Genomic DNA, 27884 nt, shown 5'->3' on the forward strand with positions numbered 1-27884 from the left:
AGTTTGGCATCGAACCCAAGAAGCTAGCTGGCTCCTGTTTGAAACTGCCATATTTTGTCACACTATCTCACCACCCACCCTTGAGAAGGCACAAAAAGGCGGCAAGGATAAAGGATCAGAGAGACAGAATAATTTTTAATTCTCACATCAGTGTCTTTACACTTTTAAATCATTTTTGTTAACTGCTGAAAGTGAAACTCGTAGGACAAAGAACTTCACTACCCACGGCTAATACACCCATAATATCTTCTCTGCCCACACTCAAAATGGAGGCTGACTATAACACTCCCCAAAATTCTCCCACTGGCCACGCCCCCAGCCCGGAACCCCGCTCCCTATTGTGCCGGCAGGGATGTTGCGTCACGCAGCGAGCAGGTGGAACTGCGCGTGCGCAGACAGTAAGAAGCTGGTAGGTATTTGGTGTGGGCCGTTGCGTTTCGCTTGTCCGGAAGGGGAGCTGCGCGGTGGAGGTGACGGGCGTGTGAGGTATGGCTCTCCCAGGCTGGCAGCCCCCTCAAGATGGCCGCAGTCCTCCAGCCGGCCGCGGGGGGCCGCTGGGTGCTCCTGGGACGCCATGGCGGCGGCGGCGCTGCTGGGTGCGTCACAATCTGATGGCGCGTCAGTACCGCCGGGTGCCCTGTGAATGGGGCAGCGGCTGTGGCACCCGGGTAGGCGGGCAGGGGCTCGCCCTCGCTGCCCTCTTCTCCCTGGACACGAGGTGCTGAGTCATCCGCCGCCGCCCGGCAGCTACCGGGTGTGGCGCGGTGCGCGCGGCTTTGGCCGTGGCGTCTCCGGGTCTCCCGACAGCCTGGCGAGCCGCTGAACCCCTCGGGCCGGCCCGGGCCGTGAGCGGTCCCGGAAGCGGAGGTGTGTATTCTCCCTGGGTTATGGCGAAGGCCCGGGCCCGTGGGCCCGCCCTCGCACGCGGCCCCCCACCGCGAGCCTGGCCGCGCTCAGGGGGCGGTGGGAGCCGGAGGACACGCGGCCAGAGTAGGCGGAGGTGATGCAATGGCAGGAAAGCGCTAGAGAAACGGGGCATTTTCTCCCAAGGACAGGTGCGCAGTGCCGTACACCAGAGCTGGTGGCGGAGCTGGAAGGACGAGCTAGGTACTGTGAAGCAAGGATTCTTAGCTTTGGGGGCGGAGGGGGGGGTGCTCGTTAAAAAACATTCCCGTGGCGGTTCCTAGAGATTGAATCGTGAGGACCAGAGTAAGACTCGGGAATCTATGTTTTTAAAATGTATTCCACGTGGTCTAGTAGTGTTACACTCGCCGGGTAAAACAGACACTGGAGACGTTTGGAGAGTTTCAGACAAATTTTTATGGCCAAGAGAAAAAGAGAACAAAACAAAAAAATAAACCTGCGCAGGGGTGGACCCTCAAGTGGTAGTCACAAGGGCCACACCTAGCGCCTACAATCTAGGGGTTTTTATAGCGTAGCAAGCAAGCAGTTCATACAGAAGCGAATTTGGCGTTTAGCAATTGGCTCCTCCAAATCAAATTTTAGTCATGTGCCTTAGTAACCAGTCATACAGTTGAAAGCCCCCAGCTGGAAATGTCCCTATCTATCCCTTAGGATGTGGTCACATTAACTATCTTAGGAGTTTTTACGACTTCCGTATCTCAAGGACTCATCAGCTCCTAGTCATCCTGGGAGTCTATCGACTTCCCTATCTCTAGGACTCATCTGTCTTATTCATCCTGGGTGTCTGGTCTCATCTATTCCGGGAATGTGCTGTGCTTACTGGACCAGTTCTTTTTAAGTTATTTTCCCAAGCCTATTAATGTATTTTATAGTTTTTATTCGAATGTCACATTTCCTCCTCTTCTTTGTCCTAGTTAAATCCTTAACTATAACGAAGATTCTTCGGCTGCACTAAGACGTTGGTACGGCTGAGATAAAACCATTATTTTAACTGTTTCTATTCTTTCTTTGATAAAAGCAAATAACTTGTTAAGGATTACGGGTCCAATAATGAGGGCCAACAACAGTATTAACAATGGTCCTGCTAGTGTAGTTATCAATGTAGTTAGCCAAGGTGACAGTTTGAATATAGAGGTGAACCAATCTAAATTGTCATTATTTTGCTGAATATGCTCTGCTAATTGTTTTATCTTATCTATTTTATCCTGGATTTCATTGCTGTTATCAGTTAAATTAAAACAACACATCCCTTTCACTTTTTCACAACCCTGGTGGTGAAATAATAATAGATAATCAATAGCTGCCCGATTATCTAAAATAGCTTGACGTAATTGCTGCTGTTCATTATTTAAAAGAGTCAATGCTTGAGACGTTTCGTTGATGCTTTTAGCTAAGTTACAAGCTAAATGCTGGATTTGTCTATGATTGTAAGCACCCCATACCAGATTCCCTACAACACTTAAAATTATGGCATATCCTTCAGCTTCTGACAATAATCGTACTTCATCATGACATTTAGGTCCTACAGGGAGGGAGGCAGCACGCCTGCTGCGAAGAGTAGTATTGTGCTCTAGAAGTAACAAATCATTCTTGTTAGGTAAGAAAGTAGCAATCCTAGATAAACAACAAGTGGTGTCAGTAAGATTAGGGGGAATATAATTATACGTCATAGAATTACAGGTAAAAAACCATCCAGTAGGCAAGGTAACATAGCCATAAATGGAAGGGTATTTGATAGTATTATTACAGGGTAAAAAACCAGGGATTGTCTTACAATTTTTACTACAATTAACAAAAAGAACACAAGTATCATTGGGTACAATAATGCTATGGGGAGTATGAATCTGTAAGGCATGGCTTGGCAACTGATAAGAAGCTTTTCCCCAGTTTGCTAAATCTAGATAAGTTACAGTCTTATTGGGGATACTGGAGAAGAAAGTTAAATTCCTTATATCAGCTGCCGGTTTACATACCGGGCGTAGACATTTTCCTAGCATGAAATGAGTATGACTATCCTGTTCAAGGCAAAACGATGAGACATTTAGGGTGCGTGCTAAAGCCACCCATAAATTCTCTGGATGATTCAGGGTTTCTTGGAAAGCTGGTACTGGTTTAATACTGAACAACATACAAAAGAAAACTATTGCTACGATTCGGGTAAGAACCGCACTTTTAAGGGATTGTGGGGATCTGCTTCGACTCTCCATTTTGCTTCCTTCAAGCTCGGTTCTTGAGCTAACTTTACATGCGATAGATGAATCCAGTAAGGTTTTTCAGCTATCCTCACAGCCGTGGGCGTGCTGAACAGTACCTGGAACGGTCCTTGCCACCGAGCGTCAAGGTTCCCGCGACGGTGGTTAAGAATCCATACCCATTGTCCTGGCTCCGGTGGAGTTGGCAGTGGAAGTCCTTTGAGTTGGTCCTTCTGCTGGTCTCTAAGCGCCCGTACTTCTGCACGTATCAGTTGTAATGCCTGTAAGGACTTTAGAAAACTTTGATTAGAACCCTCAATTTCTTCCCTTGTTATTTGTGGAACCAAAGGAGTTGGTTGCCCATACATTAACTCATAAGGAGTCCATTTTCCTGTATAAGGTGTATTTCGAACCCTATATAATGCAAAAGGGAGTAGCTCTACCCAATTTTCGCCAGTCTCCTCTCTTAACTTAATTATAGTCTCTTTAAGGGTCCTATTCATCCTCTCGACTTGCCCTGAACTTTGAGGCCGATAAATGCAGTGTAATTTCCAATTGATCCCTAATCTTTTTGCCAATTCCTGTGATATCTTGGACACAAAAGCAGGTCCATTATCTGACCCTACAGCAATGGGAATGCCATATCGTGGAATGATTTCTCTTAAAAGTATTTTACAAACTGTTGAAGCAGTTTCTCCTTTTGTAGGAAAAGCCTCAGTCCATCCAGTAAAGGTGTCTATTAGAACAAGCAAATATTTGTAGCCTAATTTCCCTGGAGTCATTTCGGTAAAGTCTACTTCCCACAGTTCTCCAGGAGCTTTTCCTCGGTGCCTGATGAGAGGAGGTAATTTCTTATTGACAGCATTTACTTTGGCGCAGGCCTGACACCTAGACACAACAGAGTGTATGATATCTCTGATTTCCGCTCCCTCATAATATTTTCTTACTAGATGTTCTAGTTTTTGTTGTCCTAAGTGGGAGCTGCTATGTATTTCTTGAATTATTTGTCTTAACACTCCTTGTGGTAGGTATATTCTGCTGTCTGGTAATTCTATCCATCCCTGTTTACTTTTCTTACCCCCTAGTTGCTTACCTTTCTCTTCTTCTTTTGGCTCATACCTCGGTTCTATTTGTAAAGTAGGGGGTGGGATGAGTAGCAGTTGGTTAGTGTGTTCCTCCTCTTCTGCTGCATTCCGTGCCGCTCGATCAGCAAAGTGGTTTCCTTTTACTATAGGGGAATCCCCCTTTTGATGTCCTTTGCAATGTATTATTGCCACCTTTTTAGGCAACCAAATGGCTTCTAATAGAGCTAAAATTTCATCCTTATTTTTAATTTCTTTTCCTGCAGTTGTCAACAACCCACGCTCCCGGTAGATGGCGCCATGTACATGGGCAGTGGCAAAGGCATATCTACTGTCTGTATAGATGTTGGCACTTTTCCCTTCAGCAATTCTAAGGGCCTGTGTGAGTCCAATAAGCTCAGCCCGTTGTGCAGATGTGCCTTTAGGCAGTGCCTTTTTCCATAACACAGTATCTTGAGTGGTCACCGCAGTTCCAGCATACCTTTGCCCATCCCGAACATAGCTACTTCCATCTGTGAACAGGGTTAAATCTGCCTTCTCATAGGCCTGATCCCGTAGATCTGGTCTGGCTCCTGTAATGGTATCTAATACTTGTCTACAGTCATGGATCACCGATGAGTCTGGCAACGGGAGCAATGTAGCAGGATTCAAGGCCGTTGTTTTCAAAAATTGTATTGCGGGGGGGTTCAGCAACTGTGCCTGATACTGTGTTAGTCGGGCATTCGAGATCCACCTATCCGGGGGAGCCCGCAGCACTTGTTCTAAATAGTGCTCTCCAATGACCTGAATGTCTTGACCCAGAGTCAGTTTACTGGCCTCCTTAACAAGGATGGAGGTAGCAGCAAGTGCTCTCAAACAATTGGGCCATCCTGATGACACAGGATCTAGTCTTCTGGACAGATAGGCTACTGGTCTTTTCCAAGGTCCCAGTTCTTGACAGAGGACCCCTAGAGCAATGCCCTTCTTCTCAGTCACAAATAGTTGAAAAGACTTAGACAAGTCTGGCAGGGTTAATGCCGGGGCTGCAACTAGGGCCTCCTTAAGTTTTTGAAAAGACTCTCGTGCCTCCTCTGTCCATACAAATTGTTCCTCTTTTCCCCGTGTTAACTCATGCAAAGGTTTGGCCAGCTCTGCAAATCCCAGTATCCAAAGTCTGCAATATCCCACAGCACCTAAAAATTCTCGTACTTGCCTCTTACTTACAGGCTCAGGAATCTGTAATATAGTCTGAATTCTTTGGCTAGACAAACTACGTTGTCCTCCCCTCAAGTCATACCCCAAGTAACTCACGGTTTGGGTGACAATTTGGGCCTTCTTAGCAGATACTCGATAGCCCATCCGTTGCAATTCTTGGAGTAGTTCTAACGTAGCTTCTTGGCAACTCTCCTGGTTTGGGGCTGCGATAAGGAGATCGTCCACATACTGCAGCAGTACAATTGAAGAGTGGCCGGCTCGAAACTCCTGTAAGTCTTTGCACAAAGCCTCATTAAATATGGTTGGGGAATTCTTAAAACCCTGAGGGAGCCTGGTCCAAGTGTATTGGCCTGAAAGTCCATTCTCAGGATCATTCCACTCAAAGGCAAACATTTCCTGACTTTGCTTTGCTAATGGAATGCAAAAGAAGGCATCTTTCAAATCCAATACTGAATAGAAAACATGAGTCGGTGGCAATGAACTTAATAGGGTATAGGGGTTTGGCACAGTAGGATGTATGGTCTCTACCCGAGCATTCACTTCACGCAGGTCCTGCACTGGGCGATAGTCCTGAGTTCCAGGCTTTTGTACTGGCAGCAGAGGAGTGTTCCAGGCAGATTGGCATTCCCGGAGAATCCCAGCTTCTAATAAGCGCCTCAAGTGCTGTGCTATACCCTGTTTAGCCCGAGCAGGCACAGGATACTGTCTGATGCGTACTGGGCTGGCATCGCTCCGCAACAGCACTACTACAGGCGGCTGATGTATTGCCAATCCCGGAGGATTGTTTTCTGCCCAAACTCCAGGAACCTGCTGCTTTACTTCCTCGGGGATGCCCGTAAACCCGCTCTTACCTTCCGGGAGGGAGGCAATCAGGTATTCTTCTGATATTGGCACAGTCACTAATACCTTGCCTTCTGCATTCTTCTCCTGGTTGAAGGTTATTGTTGCTTGAAATTTTTGCAACAAATCTCGTCCCAACAGCGGGTAAGGGCAGTCTGGAATAATCAGGAATGAATGAGTAATAGTCCCTCGCGCCAGGTCTGTAATCCGTGCAGTGGCTCGAGGATATGAGACAGCTTTGCCAGTGACCCCTATTACCTTTGTGGATTCCTTTTGTAATGTCCCAAGTGGTCTCTTTAGGACGGAATAAGTGGCCCCCGTGTCAACTAGGAAGGTAGTTGGTTTCCCCTCAATTGACAGTGTGACCATAGGCTCCTGGGGGCCAACAGAAATGGAGCCTTGGCCCCGTCAATCTAATTGGAGCAAAACTTGTGAGCCTTGTTCCTGATTTACGGCCTGTAGCTTAGGGCAATCCTTCTTCCAATGACCTTTCTCTTTGCAATAAGCACACTGGTCTCTATCTAGTTGCTTCTGCGGGAAAGTTCCCTTCTTTCCCTTAAAGGGCTGCTGTTTCCCTTTTTGTCCTTTTGATTGCTGTGCCAAGAGTAGTTTTACAGCTGTTCTCCCTAACTCAGGGTCATCACGATTGACAAAGACTCTCTGTGCTATTTCTAATAATTCACTCCTATTCTTTCCCTCAAATCCTTCTATTTTCTGGAGCTTCTTTCTAATGTCTGGGGCTGCCTGAGTGACAAAGGTTATGTTTATTAGCTTGCGATTTTCCTCTGCCTCAGGATCAATAGGGGTATAAACCCGGTAGGCCTCCATTAGCCGCTCTAAATATGCAGCAGGGGACTCATCCTTCCCCTGAGTTACCTCACCTACCTTACTAAAGTTGGTTGGTTTCTTAGCAGCTGCCCTTATTCCCCTTAATAGAGCCTGGCGATATTGGGTAAGCGATTCCCTATCCCTGTCATTGTTTGGATCCCAACTGGGGGGGCTCCTGGGGAGCGTCCTCTCTAGTTCCCTTTCAGTGCCCCCCTCTTCCCTAAATACTCTTTCAGCTTCTTGGCTGATGCGGGTTCTTTCTTCCGTTGTGAACAAAGAGTGCAAAAGCTGCTGGCAATCATCCCAAGTTGGTTGATGGGTCCTGAAAACAGTCTCAAGCAAAGAAATTAACCCCTGAGGTTTCTCTGAAAATGACGGGGTCTGATGTTTCCAATTATAAATGTCACTAGTAGAAAAAGGAATATAAATCATTCGGGATGGTGCATGTGATCCTTCATCTAGTGGGGGCAACACCTCCCTAAGAGGTAACATTGGGGCACCTCCGGCAAAGGAAGGTTGAGCATAAGGGGTTCCCCCCCGGGTGTGGGGAGGACTCTGGACATTCTCGGGCACAGTTGAATCTGGCTCCCTAGGCTTCTGATAAGGGGGAGGATAATTTACAGGGTCTGCTATATCCTCAGTAACATCAGAAAGGACCGGATACGATTTGGGAGGCTCTTTTTCAGGTGCAGGTGGAGCGGAGGGAGGGCGAGGCTTAATGTCCGCAGCGCTCACACAAATAGCTCTCTTAATCTTTTGATTTGCTTTTATGCACCTCTTAATGTACCCAGGTTTGTCTGTAGCTATATCTATCCAAACATCTATATACACATATTGGTCTGGGTGAGGCACCTGATATATAATGGCTCTTACTGCAAAAACTATGGGTAGATCAAAGGTTCCTTCAGATGGCCATCCAACCTTAAGAGATGGCCACTCTACTTGGCTTAAGGTCCGGAGAGTTTCTCGATCGGGTGGAGGTCCCCCATAACCCTGAGCTCTCTTCTGAAAATCAGAGAAGTTACTTAAAATGCAATCAAGAGGGGATTTAAGAGTAGATTCTTGCTGTCCCATCTCGCGGTGCTTGTTCTTCTCAGCCAGGTATGCTTCTAGTCCTACAAAGACAACACACAGGATTCCCCACCCTATAAGCAGGGTGATCTAGATGGATGAGCGTTGATCACACTGTACTGGCAAACAAATTAACACCAAACACAACAATGCAATACACAAAATTTCCCACACAGTCATTCAGGCTAAACAAACAACCAGACAGCAGCGCGGCGCGGCGCGAGTGAGCTCACTACTTCGAAACGATCGATCGATTTCAGACAGAAACAGAAACCTCGGCCGGCAGCGTCCTGCCCTTTGGCCCGAGTGTCTGGGCGGGTCACTGACAGCGTCCTGTCTGCCACCACAGACTGTAAGTGCTCCGGAGCCAGATTGCAAAAACAAGAAATTCTACAACAAAATACTCACCAGCTCAAACACAAACAGCTGTTCCGCCTGTCCCCAGTCAAGATTCCCGTAATGGGTAATCCCGGGCGAGCCCCCATAAAATGTTACACTCGCCGGGTAAAACAGACACTGGAGACGTTTGGAGAGTTTCAGACAAAGTTTTATGGCCAAGAGAAAAAGAGAACAAAACAAAGCAAAATTAACCTGCGCAGGGGTGGACCCTCAAGTGGTAGTCACAAGAGCCACACCTAGCGCCTACAATCTAGGGGTTTTTATAGCGTAGCAAGCAAGCAGTTCATACAGAAGCGAATTTGGCGTTTAGCAATTGGCTCCTCCAAATCAAATTTTAGTCATGTGCCTTAGTAACCAGTCATACAGTTGAAAGCCCCCAGCTGGAAATGTCCCTATCTATCCCTTAGGATGTGGTCACATTAACTATCTTAGGAGTTTTTACGACTTCCGTATCTCAAGGACTCATCAGCTCCTAGTCATCCTGGGAGTCTATCGACTTCCCTATCTCTAGGACTCATCTGTCTTATTCATCCTGGGTGTCTGGTCTCATCTATTCCGGGAATGTGCTGTGCTTACTGGACCAGTTCTTTTTAAGTTATTTTCCCAAGCCTATTAATGTATTTTATAGTTTTTATTCGAATGTCACAGTAGCTTGAATACTTTTATATTGTACAGTATTTGGAAGAGGAGTAGTTTTTGGCTTGTTGGGCAGAAACTTCCATTTAGTTTCCATGGACGCCTTATAACCTTGCAATGCAGTATGACCTTTATAAAGAGTTTTTCATCTCTAGCTTGGGTGCCATTTTTCCTCTGCTTCAAAGTTATATGGTAGAGGCTTCTTTTAACTTTTTTTAGAGGTTTCCTGTTAGATGTTGGCACAAATCTAAGTCAGAACCACATTTATAAAAGCAGTCACACACCTCGTAAAGTTCCTTCTCTGAGGTAGGAACGTCCACTCTATGCGCCGCATAAAGTATATGGCCATACATTTTGTTACCATGCGAATGGGCATAAACCTAACTTGGTGATCCTTGTCAAACTGGATTTAGTAGTGAGGAGCCCCTGCGCCACTTCACCCACAGGTGTTGGAAAGTACCAAAAGCTGCAGAATCGATATTAATATTTTAAGAGGCTTGAAGAACATTTTATTAATTTGGGTTAAGGTGTGCAGAGAAATTTTGAGAATAATCTCTGTACTGTGTGGCCTAAAACCAGGATGGCCCTTGGCATTATATTGTAAATGCAAAGGGAAGGAAAACATGGATTCCCTGACATTCCACCACACCTGTGGGGAAAGGGGTGAATGACTAGCCAGGTGCAGGAAGAGAAAAGCCAAAATAAACCTTTTCTTATAGGAATGAGCCATTTGCGGGTATTTGTCCCCACGGAAACTACCTCTCCTATGTAAATGCATGTGGTTAATGTGTGTGACTCTGGACAGAGAGATGGCAGATAAACATTAGAGAATATAGGAATGCCTTTTAATTTGTAAAGAGACATCTTTCTACCAATGTGTTGACTTGTAAATTTTGTTTTCTCCAAAATGATGTATGGCTTGCAAATTGAACATGGTCCTATCATGTTAAAAGGACATATGACTATAACCAATAGTGGTAAAGGGCTCCTAATTACAATTTTTGCTTCTGTACTTCCCACTTACAAAACTATAAAAACTAGGTAGAACAAAGGGCCGGTGCGCTCTCCCTCAGATTTCTGTCGGAGTTGCCGCCGCTTGGCCAAGCTAGACAATAAAGCTTTGGTGTGTAATCGAGGGATTTTGTTCGTGTCTTCAATGTTTCGAGTCCCTCCGGATTAGATTTAACAAGTAGGATGGATTTCTTGAATTAACAAGGATCAGGCAGCGGATTTATTATTAACATTTTAAAAGGTCGCTTTTCCATCTTTTCTGCCAAGGGGTGATTGGCTCCTTATCTCTGGACCTCCTGTGACCTTTCCTCAATTGGTTAATAGATTCTTTTTTGCCTTTGTCTCTAACTAGCATTCTAGATCTGCTTGGTAAACCTGGTGCATCACCATGCTGGCCGCAAGACTGCTGTGTCTCCGGACACTGCCTTCCAGGGTTTTCCGCCCCGCATTCACCGAGGCCTTCCCTGTCGAGAGAAATTCCATCAGGAAGAACCAATGGCTCTTAACACCTAGCAGGGTAAACACAAGCTGAATGTTTTTATATTGTGTGTCTCTGTGTGCCCCTGGGACCATTTTTTTTGATAGTATGAAACTGCATGCTCTACCTTTAATCTTTTACTGAAACAATTAGCCTTGGTACCCAAATTAGCTCTTTTTCTCTATTAGTGTATCATTCTAATCCATCTTTATCTCGTGTGAAAGAGAAAAGGAACTAAAACTTTTCCTTTACTTACAGCTCTTACCATTTCTCATTTAGAGTAATTTGTGAGGGATTGAGAGTGATGGTGTAGCATGGAGATCCTGGATCTTGTAATAAAAAATTTAGGAAGCTAGGAAGATTACTAGTTCGCCAGTAGACGTTACTAAATATGTCATTTTAGCTATTGTTTAGGAAACAGTGAAATCTGTCAGAAAGAAACTCGTTTCTTTTGATAATAGATTTTCTCCTCTGGCATTCAAAGCAAAGGTATATGTTTTGAAATGTGAGGCAGATAGGGAAATAGACAAAATCTAGAAGACAGAAAATTTTTCCTCTTGTATTAACTGTTTCAGTGTTGAAAAGGAGCTAAAGTAGAGGTAGTAGTCATTCTTCCCTTTGGCTTTGTGTTAAGGAAGGAACCTTTCTTGACCCATTTCCCAGATGGAAAAAATGTAGCTGATACTCAGTTTTTTTTCCATCTGGGAAATGCATGTTTTTAAAAAATTAATGATTGAAATATAATTCTAGAATTATAAATATAAAAGTTTATGAAATAAACAATTCTGGGACATAAACTAAGAAGTTAAATTGTAATGAATTAGTCACATTGACGATAGAGCTCAAATAGGGTCTCCATTTAGTTTTTTAGGTTGGTGAACATACTCTTATAGTGAAATTACATACAAAGTACCAGATTACTTTATATAGAGTTTTTTTAACGTGAAGTTTGTTAATGTTTCATTTTATCATTAACATTGTTTTATTTTGGGTGGTGTGTGTCTTGTTTTCATGTACATCAGAAATATGCCACCAAGACAAGAATTGGGATCCGGCGTGGGAAAACTAGCCAAGAGCTCAAGGAAGCAGCATTGGAACCATCAATGGAAAAAATATTTAAAAGTAGGTATCAGTTTTTGTTTGTTTATTTGTTTGTTTTTTACAAGGACAGAGAGAGGGATAGATAGCGACAAACAGGAACAGAGAAAGATGAGAAGCATCAATCATTAGTTTTTCGTTGTGACACCTTAGTTGTTCATTGATTGCTTTCTCATATGTGCCTTGACCGTGGGCCTTCAGCAGACCAAGTAACCTCTTGCTCGAGGCAGCGACCTTGGGTCCAAGCTGGTGAGCTTTGCTCGAACCAGATGAGCCTGTGCTCAAGCTGGCGACCTCGGGGTCTCGAACCTGGGTCCTCTGCATCCCGGTCTGATGCTCTATCCACTGCGCTACCATCTGGTCGGGCAGATATCAGTTTTTTTAAATGAGATCCATAAACAGCTTTCTAAAAACATACGCAGACTTGTGTATATGTATGTTGTCTGGGAAGAAAGGCAATCATTCTCAGGGATCTGATGTCCCGGAAAAGATTGGTACTTCATTTCATACTATGTTCTGTGGTTCCCATAGTTTTTCCAGAGAAAACTCTGCTTTTACCTTTTTTTTTTTTTTTTTTTTTTTTTTTTGTATTTTTCCGAAGCTGGAAACGGGGAGGCAGACAGACTCCCGCATGTGCCCAACCAGGATCCACCTGGCATGCCCACCAGGGGGCGATGCTCTGCCCATCTTGGGGCATCACTCTGCTGCAATCAAAGCCATTCTAGCGCCTGAGGCAGAGGCCACAGAGCTATCCTCAGCGCCCGGGCAAACTTTGCTCCAGTGGAGCCTTGGCTGCAGGAGGGGAAGAGAGAGACAGAGAGGAAGGAGAGGGGGAGGGGAGGAGAAGCAGATGGGCGCTTCTCCTGTGTGCCCTGGCCGGGAATCGAACCCGGGACTCCTGCATGCCAGGCCGACGCTCTACCACTGAGCCAACCAGCCAGGGCACCATTATTTTTTTAAGGATTATTAGTTAATGCACCATCACTAAAAGATAGTGTGTTAATGAAGTTCATTTAAAGTTGCATGAGTCTTTATTCAAGCAAGTGATATTTGGGTATGTTTCAGGTCAGGAGTAAATTCCCAAAACACAGATACTAATAAAAGCATAGCTGTTTAGGAAGCTTTCTCTTAATTGGCTGCTTTTATAGGGCCTCTCAGGAAGCAATACCTTTGATTCAGTTTGGATTTCAGCTTTGCAAGTTCAGAAGCTAGATTGTTAATCTACACAAAACCTGTCAAAGAACACTATTGCTCCTGAACCTTGCAAGATGTCAATATATATATTATAATGAGCCTTACCAGGTAGTGGTACAGTGGATGGAGCATTGGTCTGGGACATGGAGAACCTAAGTTCAAAACCCTGAGGTTCCTGGCTTGAGCATGGGATCATAGACATGACCCCATGATTGCTGGCCTAAGCCCAAAGGTCGCTAGCTTGAAGCCCAAGGTCGCTGGCTTGAACAAGGGGGTTGCTGGCTCAACTGGAGAGAGCTCCCCCCATCAAGGCACATATGAGAAAGCAATCAAGGAACAGCTAAGGTGCTGCAACTGAGTTGATGCTTCTCACTCTCCCCCTTTTTGTCAATCCCTGTCTGTCCTATCCTACTATCCTATTCTTTCCCCTCCACACACACACTGTGTGTGTGTGTGTGTGTGTGTGTGAGAGAGAGAGAGAGAGGGAGGGGGAGGGGGGAGGGGGGGGAGGGGGGAGGGGGAGGGGGGAGGGGAGAGGGGAGAGGGGAGAGGGGAGAGGGGAGAGGTGTGGAAGAAAGCCCTAATTGGGTTAGAGCTGCTAGGTTGTTTCTCAGTACTAAAATAAAAACATCCTCCCCCTTAATTCACTTGCATAAACGCTGATTTCATTTTTCTTTGGTTCCTTTTTTTCTTGACTCCATCTTTGCTAATGGCACTTTAGACACTGATAAAGCTTTTAACATTTCTTTCTCATCTTTACTGTCATAAGAACACAGAAGTTTTCTCATATCTACAGACATACTGCCTCCAATTTTGTTGAATAAGATTAAAAGTTAATCAGGTGTGATCCTTGTTGTATTATTGATTATTATACCAAGTTTCAGCAGTGTTTTTTTTTACTGGTTCCCTAATTTTAAGGCCATTTATATAACCCCATATATATTAATTATGGCTGTTACATAATTATATTTGTATGCAAAGTGATGGTGTATGGTTTATTTTTCCTCATTTAAATGTCAGGAAGGGCTTACCACCAGCATTTTAATTTAGTCAAAACATAGCAGTATTAACCTGCATTTCTTCCTGTGTTCTACAGTTGATCAGATGGGAAGATGGTTTATTGCTGGAGGGGCTGCTGTTGGTCTGGGAGCATTGTGCTACTATGGCTTGGGAATGTCTAATGAGATTGGAGCAATTGAAAAGGCTGTGTAAGTAAATGGTTCCCAAACAATTCCAGCCTTAAAGTTTCCAATTTTATTCTTATCTTTATCTTTTGCCACTTTTGGAATATTTTATGTCTAGTCTTCCAACTGAGTAGAGTTTATATGAGTGAAAATAGAATCTCTTGTTTCCTTGACATAGATTTATTCAGACCTAAATAAAAGTATTTTCTTAAGGTGATGTGTTCAAATGAGAAAATGTGTTGCTTTTTCTATGACCCAAGTGCTTAGATGTCTTCTGTCATTTAATTTTTATGGCAACCTCAATGTATGCATCATTTCCATGATAAATTAGGTGAATGAAATTTAGAGCAGTAGGCCTCCCAACTGGTCTGATTGAATCAAAATTCACATCGAGAATCTTAAAATGAACTAAACTGAGGTTTGTTTTGTTTGTTTTTTTTTACAGCATTTGGCCTCAGTATGTGAAGGATAGAATTCATTCTACCTATATGTACTTAGCAGGAAGTATTGGTTTAACAGCTTTGTCTGCTCTGTCAGTGAGCAGAACTCCTGTTCTCATGAACTTCATGATGAGAGGCTCTTGGGTGGTAAGTCAGCTTATTTTTTTTGTTTTTTTGTTTTGTATTTTTCTGAAGTTGGAAACAGGGAGGCAGACAGACTCCCGCATGCGCCCGACCGGGATCCATGTGGCATGCCCACCAGGGGGCGATGCTCTGTTGCAACTAGAGCCATTCTAGCGCCTGAGGCACAGGCCACAGAGCCATCCTCAGCGCCCGGGCCAACTTTGCTCCAATGGAGCCGTGGCTGCCGGAGGGGAAGAGAGACAGAGAGGAAGGGGGGGGGAGGGGGAGAGAAGCAGATGGGCGCTTCTGTGTGCCCTGGCCGGGAATCGAACCCAGGACTCCTGCACGCCAGGCTGACGCTCTACCACTGAGCCAACCGGCCAGGGCTTGTTTTTAACTTTTTTAACCACTATAGATCAAAAGATCAGACAAAAAAGAGTGGGGCTGAGGAGTTAAATGTAAAGAATACTTTACTAAATGGAACAGGTTTTTGTTCAAAAATATGCGAATTGTTAGTGCAGCTGAGACAAAGCAGGAAGTACAGGCCATCCCCCGGTTACTAATAAGTTCTATAGGCTTGAAAATGTTTTAAGTTTTTATATGCACAGAAAGGTAAACAAATACTATGTTAAGACAAACATCTAAGTTGCATTTAATAGGTAAATGTACCTTTTCCAGCTTACATACGAATTCAGCTGAAGAACAAAACTACAGAACCTGTCTGGTTGGCAGTGCGGGGACTGTACATTGTGAGGCATGCGGCTGTTCTTTGTGAAGTGTAATCTTATAGTGGCCGAGGGGCTGGAAACCAAACTCACAGGAATGTCCTACTTACCAACAGCAGATAGCAAACAGCCTCTTATTTTATATATTTTATGGCAGTTTACTAAAAGACCCAAAACCATGAGTGAAAATAGCTGTTCTCTTTAACTTATATTTTACATCAGGTTGCACATTCAGAGGCCTGTGTATCAGACAGCTAACGCAAAAGGGTGAGGCAGGCCTGATGTGCCACACAGGGTTATTGGCATCTGGAGAAAGGCCTACTCTACTAAAAGCGTTCAGTTCAATTGTTTGTTTTTGATTAATTGGCCAAACAAAATACCTGCTGCCTGATTCTATCCAAAGGCTACAAGTTTGCAGTTTCTTCTCCTTTTAAACTTCCTGAAGCTACATTATCACCTTTCTCCCATTACCTATGTTTCTCCCTTGTCATGTACACAAGGAATCTTTAGATGGAAATCTAAGGCAAATGAAAGGGAAGAGGACCAAGTCAGCCCGAAATACTGGAGGACAGAAACATAGTCTAACCTTTTTTATGTGCTTCTGTTGTTTGGGTTTTCCTTTAGCAAGGTCAGAGTTCAAAGCAATGTGCTATATAAATATTCTAATGGGTGTATTATGATTAATTTTTCTAAATGTTATTTGTGTTGTACTGTAATAAATATAATTAAAAATAACTATTCTGGGATTCTTAGAGAGATTTTGTTAAACCTCATCTGAAAAAGAATAAAGTTTTTAAAAGATAATGTTATTAGTCGAGGCTTAACTCACTCACTTGAAGCTGACCGCAGAGCCTTATGTATGGCGGGCAGTAGGGGCACTTGCTAAGTTGACTAAACAAAAAGAGGCCTTTTAATGGGCTAGGAAAATACAAGATTCTGTTTATTAGCCTTCATCTTTGTAAACAGGTTTATTGGAGGGACTAAATGAAATTAGAACTCATGGGTTTCTACTTTGTTGTCATATCAGGATTGATTTTTCTTGGTAATACGTGTCTTTCAGACAATTGGTGCAACCTTTGCAGCCATGATTGGAGCCGGAATGCTGGTGCAATCAATATCATATGATCAGAGCCCAGGCCCAAAGCATCTTGCTTGGTTACTGCATTCTGGTATGTTCTAATTTTCAACTGTTATTAAATAAATATTGAATACTACCTTTTTGGTGGCTCTTCACAATCATAAATGCTTTGTACATAATTTAATTAAGCCTCATGTTTAGAAAACAGTTAATTAAAACCGGCTTACTGCCGGTTAGGTACTGAGACCACAGACATCCGGGTATTACACTTGCCTCCTACAGTAGTCTTGTATATGCAGACATTTCCTTCTGTGTGTTTTGTCTAATACCAGGAGGATTTCAAATCAGATATACATCACCTGAAAACTTTTTGTTGTGCATCTTTAAAAAAAAGTGGTGAAAAGAAGGAGGTAAGACATGAAAGAATAAGAGAGGGGAGGTGGTTTTTACAGTGGAGCATATGGAGAAGGAAAGCAGTTAAAGATTTTTGGAAATGTACGTTTGTGTCTGGTGTTTATAGCTGGGTCAGTATTGAGACAGTTCTTGGCACAAGGTTATATTGGGCAAGGCAAAGGCTGTCTTATCCCTGCTATTGTAGGACAGATATATAGATATATATCTCCTTGTAGGTCTATGTTGTGAATTTTCTCTCAGTTGTCAGACAAATATTTGAAAGTTTAAACAAGGTTTTCTACCTCAGGTGTCGAGGATATTTGTCTCTGGGTTGAATAAAGAACCACCTAGACCAGGCACGGCCAACATATGACCCGCGTGGGCCGGATCCAGCCCGCGTAATGAGTTTATGCAGCCCCCAATTAAATTTTCAATATTCTCCGCTACTTTAAAATCTCAGCTACTCAGAAGCGGAAGCATCTTTGATTATTGAAAATCGAGATATTTAAGAAGATAGTGATACGTGGAGAAGAATTCCGCGTGTGACTAATTTAGGGTTAACTTCCAATAATTGGTCGAATGGATTTGCGATACTTCTTTATATTTTAAAAAGATTCCATTATAAAGATTTACAACTTTTGTACTCGTCTGTATTCGATAGGAACTGTTTGACATTTAGCGGCGATGTGAAACCCACACTCTTTTAGGCGGAGTTTGCCAGTGCGCACCCAAGGTCAAACAGTTCATTATTTTTGTGGTCAAGTGTGCTGAATCAAGCGGCATTGTAGCACAGACAGTAGCTGCAGTTGATAACTGAAAATGTGTCCAGGCTGTTTGTGAAATGAAATAATTGTTTTATTTGCGATATAACCCCTTCAAGCTCATGCTATTAATTATTGTTTCGATTGACTGCAATATAGTTTGGATATTTATACAGTATGTAATTATATTTTTATTAAAATAATGTATATTAAAACTTTTTTCACTCAGTTACATTTATTTATAAACAAATTACAAAATAAAATTTTGTTTACTTATTTTAAACGAATCGTTTTTGTATTTAACTTTTTTTTTTTTTTTTTTTTTTTTTTTTTTTTTGTATTTTTCTGAAGTTGGAAATGGGGAGGCAGTCAGACAGACTCCCGCACGCACCCGACCGGGATCCACCCGGCATGCCCACCAGGGGGTGATGCTCTATTGCAACCAGAGCCATTCTAGCACTTGAGGCAGAGGTCATAGAGCCATCCTCAGCGCCTGGGCCAACTCCGCCCCAGTGGAGCCTTGGCTGCAGGAGGGGAAGAGAGAGACAGAGAGGAAGGAGAGGGGGAGGGGTGGAGAAGCAGATGGGCGCTTCTCCTGTGTGCCCTGGCCGGGAATCGAACCCGGGACTCCTGCATGCCAGGCCAACGCTCTACCACTGAGCCAACCGGCCAGGGCCTGTATTTAACATTTTTTTAATTTTAATATTTTGTCTGGCCTGTGAAAAATGTTTTTCTTTCTGATCTAGCTCGGGGGCAAAAGCTGTTGGCCACGCCTGACTAGATCCAGAAACAAAATGCTTTTAGATGCATGCTCTCTACCACAGAGCAAGACATTTTATAACTGTTTCCCTGAAACTTCCAGGGAGACATACTGGGACATGTTTTGACATGATTAGTAAATGGAAACTAGATTTTTGGCACTAAGTAACAACAAATTCTCATGTGAAATACGACATTTATATACTCGTGTGCTATCTTTATGTGGTAAATATGAGACCGCATGATTTCCCAGCCTTGGTTCTCAAGTCTCTCTCCCACCAGGTGTTAGCCTAGTCAGCATGGATATTCTCCATGGAACTTCAAAGGGCAAAATATTTGTGGTTTGGAGGGAGATGGTCCCTTATCTTCTAGTACCAATAACCTTTTAAGGGGGAAAAAATTATTCAAAATAATAGTATGTGCATTTGCTAAGAATGTATCCTTTCACTGAAGCACCAAAATCCTCACCATGTGACTTTTACCATTTATATTTATATTTCTAAATCTCTGCATTATAGCGTCTTGGCCAGTGAGTAGAGGTCTGTACCTGTTTCCCATTCTAGACATATTTCCTTGAGAAAATAGGGTCAGTGTCTTTATCTATGATAAATAGTAGACTTAGTCACTTGTTGAATTGAATTAAATAGCTATGTAGGCCTGACTAGGCAGTGGCGCAGTGGATGAAACATCAACCTGGGATGCCAAGGACCCAGGTTCGAGGCTCCAAGGTTTCCAGCTTCAGCGTGGGCTCATTGAGCTTGAGCGCAGGTCATAGACATGACCCCATGGTCACTGGCTTGGCTGGAGCACACCCCCCACCCCCATCAAGGCACATATGAGAAAGCAATCAGTGAATAACTAAGGTGCCACAACGAAGAATTGATGCTTCTCATCTCTCTTTCTGTCTGTCCCTGTCCTCTCTCTCTCCCTCTCCCTCTGGGAAAAAAAAATAGCTATGTAGCAAGCATATCTACCTTGTTTGCCTAAAAAACCCCTTTTAATCTGATACCATTTTAGCACATAAATTTCTCGAGTCAGGGTATTTTATGTGTTGCAGGGCTGGAGTCCTCAAGATCAGTTCATTTGGTGATGGATTTGTTAGGATTCAAAGGACTCGGCGTGTAGTTGTAGTCAGAGCTAAGGTTTGTTACAAGGAAAGGCTGCGTGACTGCATCAGCAGGGGGAGAAGATACAGGCAGAGTCTGGAGAAACAGTCTTTCAGTGCTCTCCTTCCTGTGAGGGGCACACCGGGAACACGAGGACTGGGGCACATGCAGTTTTCTACACGAGGACTGGGGCACATGCAGTTTTCTACACGAGGACTGGGGCACATGCAGTTTTCTACACGAGGACTGGGGCACATGCAGTTTTCTACACGAGGACTGGGGCACATGCAGTTTTCTACACGAGGACTGGGGCACATGCAGTTTTCTACACGAGGACTGGGGCACATGCAGTTTTCTACACGAGGACTGGGGCACATGCAGTTTTCTATACGAGGACTGGGGCACATGCAGTTTTCTACACGAGGACTGGGGCACATGCAGTTTTCTACACGAGGACTGGGGCACATGCAGTTTTCTACACGAGGACTGGGGCACATGCAGTTTTCTACACGAGGACTGGGGCACATGCAGTTTTCTACACGAGGACTGGGGCACATGCAGTTTTCTATACGAGGACTGGGGCACATGCAGTTTTCTATACGAGGACTGGGGCACATGCAGTTTTCTACACGAGGACTGGGGCACATGCAGTTTTCTATACGAGGACTGGGGCACATGCAGTTTTCTACACGAGGACTGGGGCACATGCAGTTTTCTATACGAGGACTGGGGCACATGCAGTTTTCTATACGAGGACTGGGGCACATGCAGTTTTCTACACGAGGACTGGGGCACATGCAGTTTTCTATACGAGGACTGGGGCACATGCAGTTTTCTATACGAGGACTGGGGCACATGCAGTTTTCTGCCCAGGGAAGCCCAGTAGGGACTTGGTGTCTAAGGTTTTTATTGATAGCTGGTCATGTAGGTAACCTCCTAGCAACTGTCAAAAACCAGACTTTTTTTTTTAATGATTATTTTTCTAATTTTAGAGAGAGGAAGGGAGAAAGCGAGAGAGATAGGTACATTGATCTGTTCCTGTATGTGCCCTGACTGGGGATCAAAGCGGCAACCTCTGCGTTCTGGGATGATGCTCTAACCAACTAAGCTGTCGGGCAGGGCCAGACCCCTTTTTCAAAAGAAGGTAGGTCTTCAGCATATCTCACAGTGTTTGCACAAATAGTCTAACCCTACCAGTTAGAGAATTGTTCAAATGCCTGGTTCTTGGATAAAAGTCAAGGACTGCCCAGGCTGGGTAGCTCAGTTGGTTAGAGCGTTGTCTTGATACACCAAGGTTGCAGTTTGATCCTGGGTCAGGGCACAAACGAGAATCAGCCAATGAATGCATGAATAAGTGGTACAACAAATCAATGTTTCTCTCAAGATAAAAAAATAAAAAAAGTTTTTACAAAAGAGAGATCCAAGGACTAATCTGGCAAGTCGGCTTTTGTAAAATAGCCTTAGGCCTGCTGTGTTGACCCATTCCTGCACGGGGTGAAAACCAGTATTCTTTTTTAATTGTTCAAAATTTGCTTTATTCTTGAAAACATCATAGGAAGCTGTGCAGATATTAGCATGTTTGTATTTTCATAATTGAGGAAACAGCCTGGTGAGGTCATACAGCAGGAAGCACTAAAGTCTAGACTGACACCCCAACCTTATTTCTTCAAGTCCTGCACTCGGTTCACTTCTTCATTCGGTGAGACGGCTGAGATGGGATCCAGAGTGGGTTTGGGTGACCAAAGGACAGCTACTAAAGTGACTTGCCTGTAAGCAGCGTCAGCGGGACAGCATCGCTGGCTTTGAGCTGGTATTGACACCCAAATACATTTCATTTTTATTTTTTATCCAGATATTTAGCAGAGCTGTGGTCATTTCAGGATCAAGTGATATTTTGCAGGAATTACTGAAATGTTCAAGTAACTATTCTGATTGTTATTTCCCCAAATTTTATTGAGATACAAGTGACACATAATATTGTGTATGTGTAAAGTGTACAACATGTTTAGATACATTATGTATTGCAAAATTATTACCACCATAGCATTAATGAACACCTCCATATTTACCTTTTTTTTTCTGGTAAGAATATTTAAGATCTACTGTCTTAGCAAAATTCAAGTAGTGTATGATACAGTATTAGCTATAATGACTGTCAAACATTCAGAATAACAGAAGTAAAATCAATGAATTACTAAAATAGTAATCAGTAAAAGTTTATAGTACACATGCCAAAATGGCATGTCTGCAAACCTAGAACACTTAAGCAAATATGGAATGAGGCTTGGAAGTATTATTATAAATCACCTTCTACAGTAAGAAGCCGTGGCTGTTCTCTATAGTGACTGGTGATACAGTAATCGAATTTTCTGTGGTTGCCTCATATCAACCTTGGAAACAGTTCAGATTTTGCTTAGATTTCCAGAGGCATAAGCAAGAAATAACCCAGCTCAAGTTAGTCTTGCAAAATAAGCTAAGTTGAGCTTTTTTAACTAAACTGGTTTTGTCTGCCCAGGGAAAGTCTAAGGCTGGTGGTCTCCATTTGTTTAATGTCATTGTGCTGTGTGCTAAATTAGATCTTCAAACTTGTTCATCTTATAACTGGGAGTTTATATACTTTGACCAATATTTCCCCATTTCCCCCATCCTCCTACCAATTCCTGATAACCACTGTTTCTCTGTTTCTGTGAGTTTGACTATTTTAGATTCCACATATGAGATCATATGGGTCTTGCCTTTGTCAGACTTAATTCACTTGGTATAATGATGTCATGGTCCATCTCTGTTATCAAAAATGGCAAGATTTCATTTTTTAGAGCTGGAATAACACTCCAGTATATATATATATATACCATGTCTTACCCATTTATTCATTGATGACATTTAGATTTTTTTCATATCTTTGCTATTGTGAGTAATGCTGCAATAAACATGGAAGTGCAGCTATTTCTATAAGATCCTGATTTTAATTTCTTTTTATATAAATCCAGAAGTGGTTGCTGGATCTTACAATAGCTCTAGCTATAATTTTTTGAAGAAACTTTATAGTTTTCTACAGTGCCTGTTCCAATTTGTTGAATGCCAGTTTTCATTCACAATAATAATGAGCTATCCTTATTAGTTTTATAATTGATTTGCCTTTAAGCAGCAAGTATCTATTATCACTTAAGATTTTTATCAGAAAATATCATTCAAAAATCTCAATAGTCTCCTTAAAAGTTTTGATAAAAATTTTGGTGCCAAATGCAAAATTGATGGGAATCCTTACAGAAATGTCATACAGAGGAATGTTTTATTCAGTGTCTTTTCTACGGCAAAAAATATTTTTGAATTATTCATTATGATGAAATACATTTAATTACCTTACTACTTGATCTAGAAACATTATTCTCACAAAAGAAACATACTAGTCTTGAAATTTCAGTGTGAAGATAGCTCTTTGCCTTTTTTGTGAGTTAAACTAGACACATTTATTGTTTAAGGGTAACTTGGTCTACTCACCAATGAAATAATGCCTTATCGAAGATTTATTTTTTAGTTTAGTTCTGTGTACCTTTGTCTTTTTTTTTTTTTTTTAAGATTTTATTTATATTGCCTGACCGGGCGGTGGCACAGTGGATAGAGTGTCAGACTGGAATGTGGAGGACCCAGGTTTGAGACCGCGAGGTCACCAGCTTGAGTACAGGCTCATCTGGTTTGAGCAAAGCTCACCAGCTTGGACCCAAGGTCGCTGGCTCCAGCAAGGGGTTACTCGGTCTACTATAGCCCCATGGTCAAGGCACATATGAGAAAGCAATCAATGAACAACTAAGGTGTTGCAACGAAAAACTGATGATTGATGCTTCTCATCTCTCTCCCTTCCTGTCTGTCTGTCCCTATCTGTCCCTCTCTCTGACTCTCTGTATGTCTCTGTTAAAAAAAAAAAAAAAAGATTTTATTTATTCATTATAGACAGGGAAGAGAGAGAGAGAGAGAGAGAGAGAGAAGGGGGGAGGAGCAGGAAGCATCAACTCCCATATGTGCCTTGACCAGGCAAGCCCAGGGTTTTGACCGGCAACCTCAGCATTTCCAGGTTGATGCTTTATCCACTGTGCCACCACAGGTCAGGCTAGTTCTGTGTACCTTTGTTAATTATGTTATTGACAACTTTCACTGTAATTTTTAAGAGGATGCTTATAAATATCTGACAATTAAATTATTTTTTACAAGTTGTTATAACATTCCCAATTATGCAAAGTAACAGCATGTCTATTCTTGAAGTTTCTCCATTTTAGGAGTAGCATAATATACTCATTTTCTCATTTTATTTTGTTCTCTTTTGGCAGTAGTAAGTTTGACCTTGAGTTACTCATTTTAAGCCATTTTTTCAAGTATTACATATATGACTATTGTTATAAAGACTGATGTTAGGTTCAGATCCAAATAATGAACTACACAGAATTTGACAAAGGTACTAAAATTTCACATTAGTGTTTGTACTTGTGAGTTGTAACTGGTGAGGAATAATAGTTTTACTGTTGTGATTTTAGAATCTGGATAGCCCAAGTTTTGTTGTAGAATTTGGGGCTAATATTACTGAAATAAGGGGAAGACGTTTTGTAGTTATACTGTTTAACAAGAAGGTGTATGTTCCAGTAGCATGCATTTTCCCTTTGGTGGTTATTCAGTGAAAAGTGACCCCCTGCTCATTCTCCAGGTGTGATGGGTGCAGTGGTGGCTCCTCTGACAATACTAGGGGGACCTCTTCTCATCAGAGCTGCATGGTATACGGCGGGCATCGTGGGAGGCCTTTCCACTGTGGCCATGTGTGCGCCCAGTGAGAAGTTTCTGAACATGGGAGCTCCCCTGGGAGTGGGCCTAGGCCTCGTCTTTGTGTCTTCACTGGGTAAGCCGCTATGCTTGGACACTTGGTGTTTGGTTTATGATGTCTCAAAATCATCTTACGTACTCAGGTATCCTACTAGTGGGAAGATATTTAGTCATTTTAAGAAGTTGTTTAAAAGATGTATGCTAATTAGACTAGGTTTTCTTATTTGGCATCCTGGCAGACCATTACTGTTGGTTTTACCAAGTACATCTAAAATGACAAAGTTGGTCTGGAGAACATGAAAATTGCTCTGGTGCAAGAGCCTTCCTGTAGTGTGGGTATGTGACCCTTTGCAGAAACAAGTTTCATGGGTTTTGAACTAAATGCACATGAAATTAGACCGTGCTTATACTCAAATGTTTTGTCTACAGCAGTGGTCCCCAACCCCCGGGCCGTGGACCGGTACCGGGCTGTGGGCCATTTGGTACTGGTCCGCAGACAAAGAATAAATAACTTACATTATTTCTGTTCTATTTATATTTAAGTCTGAACGATGTTTTATTTTTAAAAAATGACCAGATTCCCTTTGTTACATCTAAGACTCACTCTTGACGCTTGTCGGTCACGTGATACATTTATCTGTCCCACCCTAAAGGCTGGTCCGTGAAAATATTTTCTGACATTAAACCGGTCCATGACCCAAAAAAGGTTGAGGACCACTGGTCTACAGTATACCAAAGAAAAATTTTTAAAGTAACGGTAATTATAAATCCAGTTACAGATAAGTCCCTTTAAAAAAAAATAACCGTTTTTCCCACTTTGATTTCAGGATCAATGTTTCTGCCACCGACCACTGTGGCTGGTGCCACTCTGTACTCAGTGGCAATTTATGGTGGGTTAGCTCTTTTTAGCATGTTCCTTCTGTATGACACGCAGAAAGTGATAAAGCGTGCAGAAATAGTGCCAGTGTATGGACCTCACAGATACGATCCCATCAATTCGTAAGTAGCCTTTAATGTCTTTGTTACATAAAGACATTTGTGTTACTTTGTCCTGCTTTATTTTATGCTATTTCTTTCTTAGGACTACGTAATAAATTATAAAAATGAAGTGGTTTAAAACAACAGAAATGTATTCTCTGGCAGTTCTGGAGGCCGTAAGTCTGAAATGAAATTGTTATCAGGGTGACACCCTCAAGGGCTCGCAGGGAGAATCTGCTCTGTGCCAGTCCCCCAGCTTCTTGTTATAGCCAGCATTCCTTGGCTTATAGTGACATCATCACTCCAGTTCCTACCACTGTCTTCATTCATTTGGAGTTTTCTCTGTCTCTGACTCTTCTTGTGAAGACAAGAGTCAGATGAGATTAGGCCCACTCTATTCTAGTATTCATCTTAACTCACATCTGAATCACATTTGCAAAGATCCTATTCCCAAATAAAGTCACTTTCACAGGTAACCAAGGATTAGTACTTTAACACACAACAGTGGCTTTTTAAAATTTTACTACTTTATTTCTATTGTTGTTTGTTCTGTTCTCTCTCTCTAGTAAGTTATGCATCCACAGAAATTTGATTGTATTGCAACTAAGTGTAATATTTAGGTATTTATTCATTTAATTCAGAGTATTTTTAATTAGCTTTATGGTGCTTTTGTTGATCAGTTAATTTTTACATTTAACAGAGTTTAGAACTGAAGAAAAGATGTATTATGGGTATTCATTGGAACATTTACATAATTGAGTTGAAATGGTTAATGTAAAAACTTAGTTTATTAAAAAATTGAGCCTGACCAGGCAGTGGTGCAGTGGATAGAACGTTGTACTGGGATGCGGAGGACCCAGGTTCGAGACCCTGAGGTTGCCAGCTTGAGCGTGGGCTCATCTGGTTTGAGCAAAACTCACCAGCTCGGACCCAAGGTCACTGGCTCAAGCAAGGGGTCACTCAGTCTGCTGTAGCCCCACAATCAAGGCACATATGAGAAAGCACTCAATGAACAACTAAGGTGTCCCAACGAAAAACTGATTGATGCTTCTCATCTCTCTCCATTCCTGTCTGTCTGTCCCTACCTATCCCTCTTTCTGACTCTCTCTCTGTCTCTGTAAAAGAATAAAATAAAATAAAAAAATAAAAATGAAAACTCTTTAGTATAAAAACTCAATTTTGGTAGTATTTAAATTTAGCTCATATCAAGTGTTATATAATCATGCTTTTTTCTTATCTTGACCTCTTTACCAGTGGAGGCTGTTGTATTTAAATAATTTTTTTGAGTTTCACAATGTTACCACATTTTTTAAAGTATTTATTTTTCTTTCTTGAAAACTAAAAATGGAACGGTTTTTAAAATGCTGCTATAAGCCCTGGCCAGGTAGCTTAGTTTAGAGTGTCGTCTCGACATGCCACGGTTATAGGTTCAATCCCTGGTCAGGATATATACAGGAATCAACCACTGAATGCATCAATAAGACAAGTGGAACAACACATTGATGTTTCTCTGTCTCAGTTCAATAAAAAAAATTTTAATGCTGCTATAAATGCTTACAGATTTGTAACAATTTTTTTGTTTGGGTGAAGTGAGGGTTGGGCATTATGGGTATGTTATATTTTTTAAAAGCCAAACTTGTGCCTAACACATTTTTGTAGAAGTGTTTCTTTGGTTTCGTTTTGCTTGTTATATGATCTAGAACCTTTTTTTTTTTTTCCACCCACAGGCTACTATAAATAGTGTTAGAGGATAGAATACTGATTTTTAAACTGCCCTTTAACATTTAAAAGATTAACCTGCCAAAAGAAAATCTTGACTGTTTTCTTGTCTAGGACTTCCTTAGTTGGCATATTGTTTTAAAGTTCAGGTCTTATATACCTAGGACAAATAATCAGTGTTTTTATTTTATTCTAGATTAAGAAATAGTTTTTATCATTGTTACTAGAATTACATCATATTTAAACAGTCTTTTTTCTTTTCTAGGATGCTGGGAATCTACATGGATACATTAAATATATTTATGCGAGTTGCTACTATTATAGCATCTGGAGGCAACAGAAAGAAGTGAAGTAACGCATCTCTCTAATGCATGAAACACCTTGCTTGTTCAGTAGGGCAGGTATTTGTTTAAATAGATTGTTCAAGCAGCTTTCATTGAAGTTTAGAAGAGAAAGAATTGTCATCGTGTTTACAATGTCCCAGTGATGTAATGTTCAAATCTGCTTTTCCTCCTGGAGAATAAATTTAGTAGTTCTCTGCAGTGAGCACACGCATGTTCGCTTCTCGTGTTTGAGTAATGCTAAGATGTTTCAGTGAGTGTGAAAACAGGCTTGTTTGGTAAGATTTTAAGTGTTTTATCTTTTACTTTTTTTTTTTTTTTTTTTTTTTTACAGAGGTGGAGATAGACAGGGACAGACAGACAGGAACGGAGAGAGATGAGAAGCATCAATTATCAGTTTCTCGTTGCGCGTTGCAACTTCTTAGTTGTTCATTGATTGCTTTCTCACATGTGCCTTGACCACGGGCCTTCAGCAGACCGAGTAACCCCCTGCTGGAGCCAGCAACCTTGGGTCTAAGCTG

General features: G+C 42.2%; 1 protein-coding gene across 3 annotated transcripts; it reads left to right on the plus strand.

Annotated features, from left to right (window-relative positions):
* The first annotated feature begins 350 nt into the window (after positions 1-350).
* On the plus strand, positions 351-27577 carry GHITM (growth hormone inducible transmembrane protein). 3 transcript variants are annotated; one of them, XM_066348643.1, is made up of 9 exons: positions 351-486; positions 10530-10694; positions 11678-11777; positions 14044-14155; positions 14577-14718; positions 16480-16588; positions 24213-24401; positions 25153-25324; positions 27288-27577. In XM_066348643.1, the coding sequence occupies exons 2-9, from the start codon at positions 10566-10568 to the stop codon at positions 27370-27372; spliced, it is 1038 nt and encodes a 345-aa protein (XP_066204740.1). In that variant the 5' UTR covers positions 351-486; positions 10530-10565; the 3' UTR covers positions 27373-27577. The 3 variants fall into 3 exon arrangements, with proteins under 3 accessions (XP_066204740.1, XP_066204743.1, XP_066204741.1); XM_066348646.1 differs by having other exon boundaries at positions 388-409; XM_066348644.1 differs by lacking the exon at positions 351-486 and adding an exon at positions 717-867.
* Positions 27578-27884: the final 307 nt, after the last annotated feature.

This window comes from Saccopteryx leptura, chromosome 9, assembly GCF_036850995.1.
Source record: "Saccopteryx leptura isolate mSacLep1 chromosome 9, mSacLep1_pri_phased_curated, whole genome shotgun sequence".
Taxonomy (NCBI): domain Eukaryota; kingdom Metazoa; phylum Chordata; class Mammalia; order Chiroptera; family Emballonuridae; genus Saccopteryx; species Saccopteryx leptura.

Excerpts from the sequence above, each read along its gene's own strand:
- GHITM (XM_066348643.1), top strand. The coding sequence starts at position 10,566 with ATGCTGGCCGCAAGACTGCTGTGTCTCCGGACACTGCCTTCCAGGGTT. Across the intron at positions 14,156-14,576 it reads GGAGCAATTGAAAAGGCTGT|CATTTGGCCTCAGTATGTGA; the intron begins GTAAGTAAATGG and ends TTTTTTTTACAG. Across the intron at positions 14,719-16,479 it reads TGATGAGAGGCTCTTGGGTG|ACAATTGGTGCAACCTTTGC; the intron begins GTAAGTCAGCTT and ends CGTGTCTTTCAG.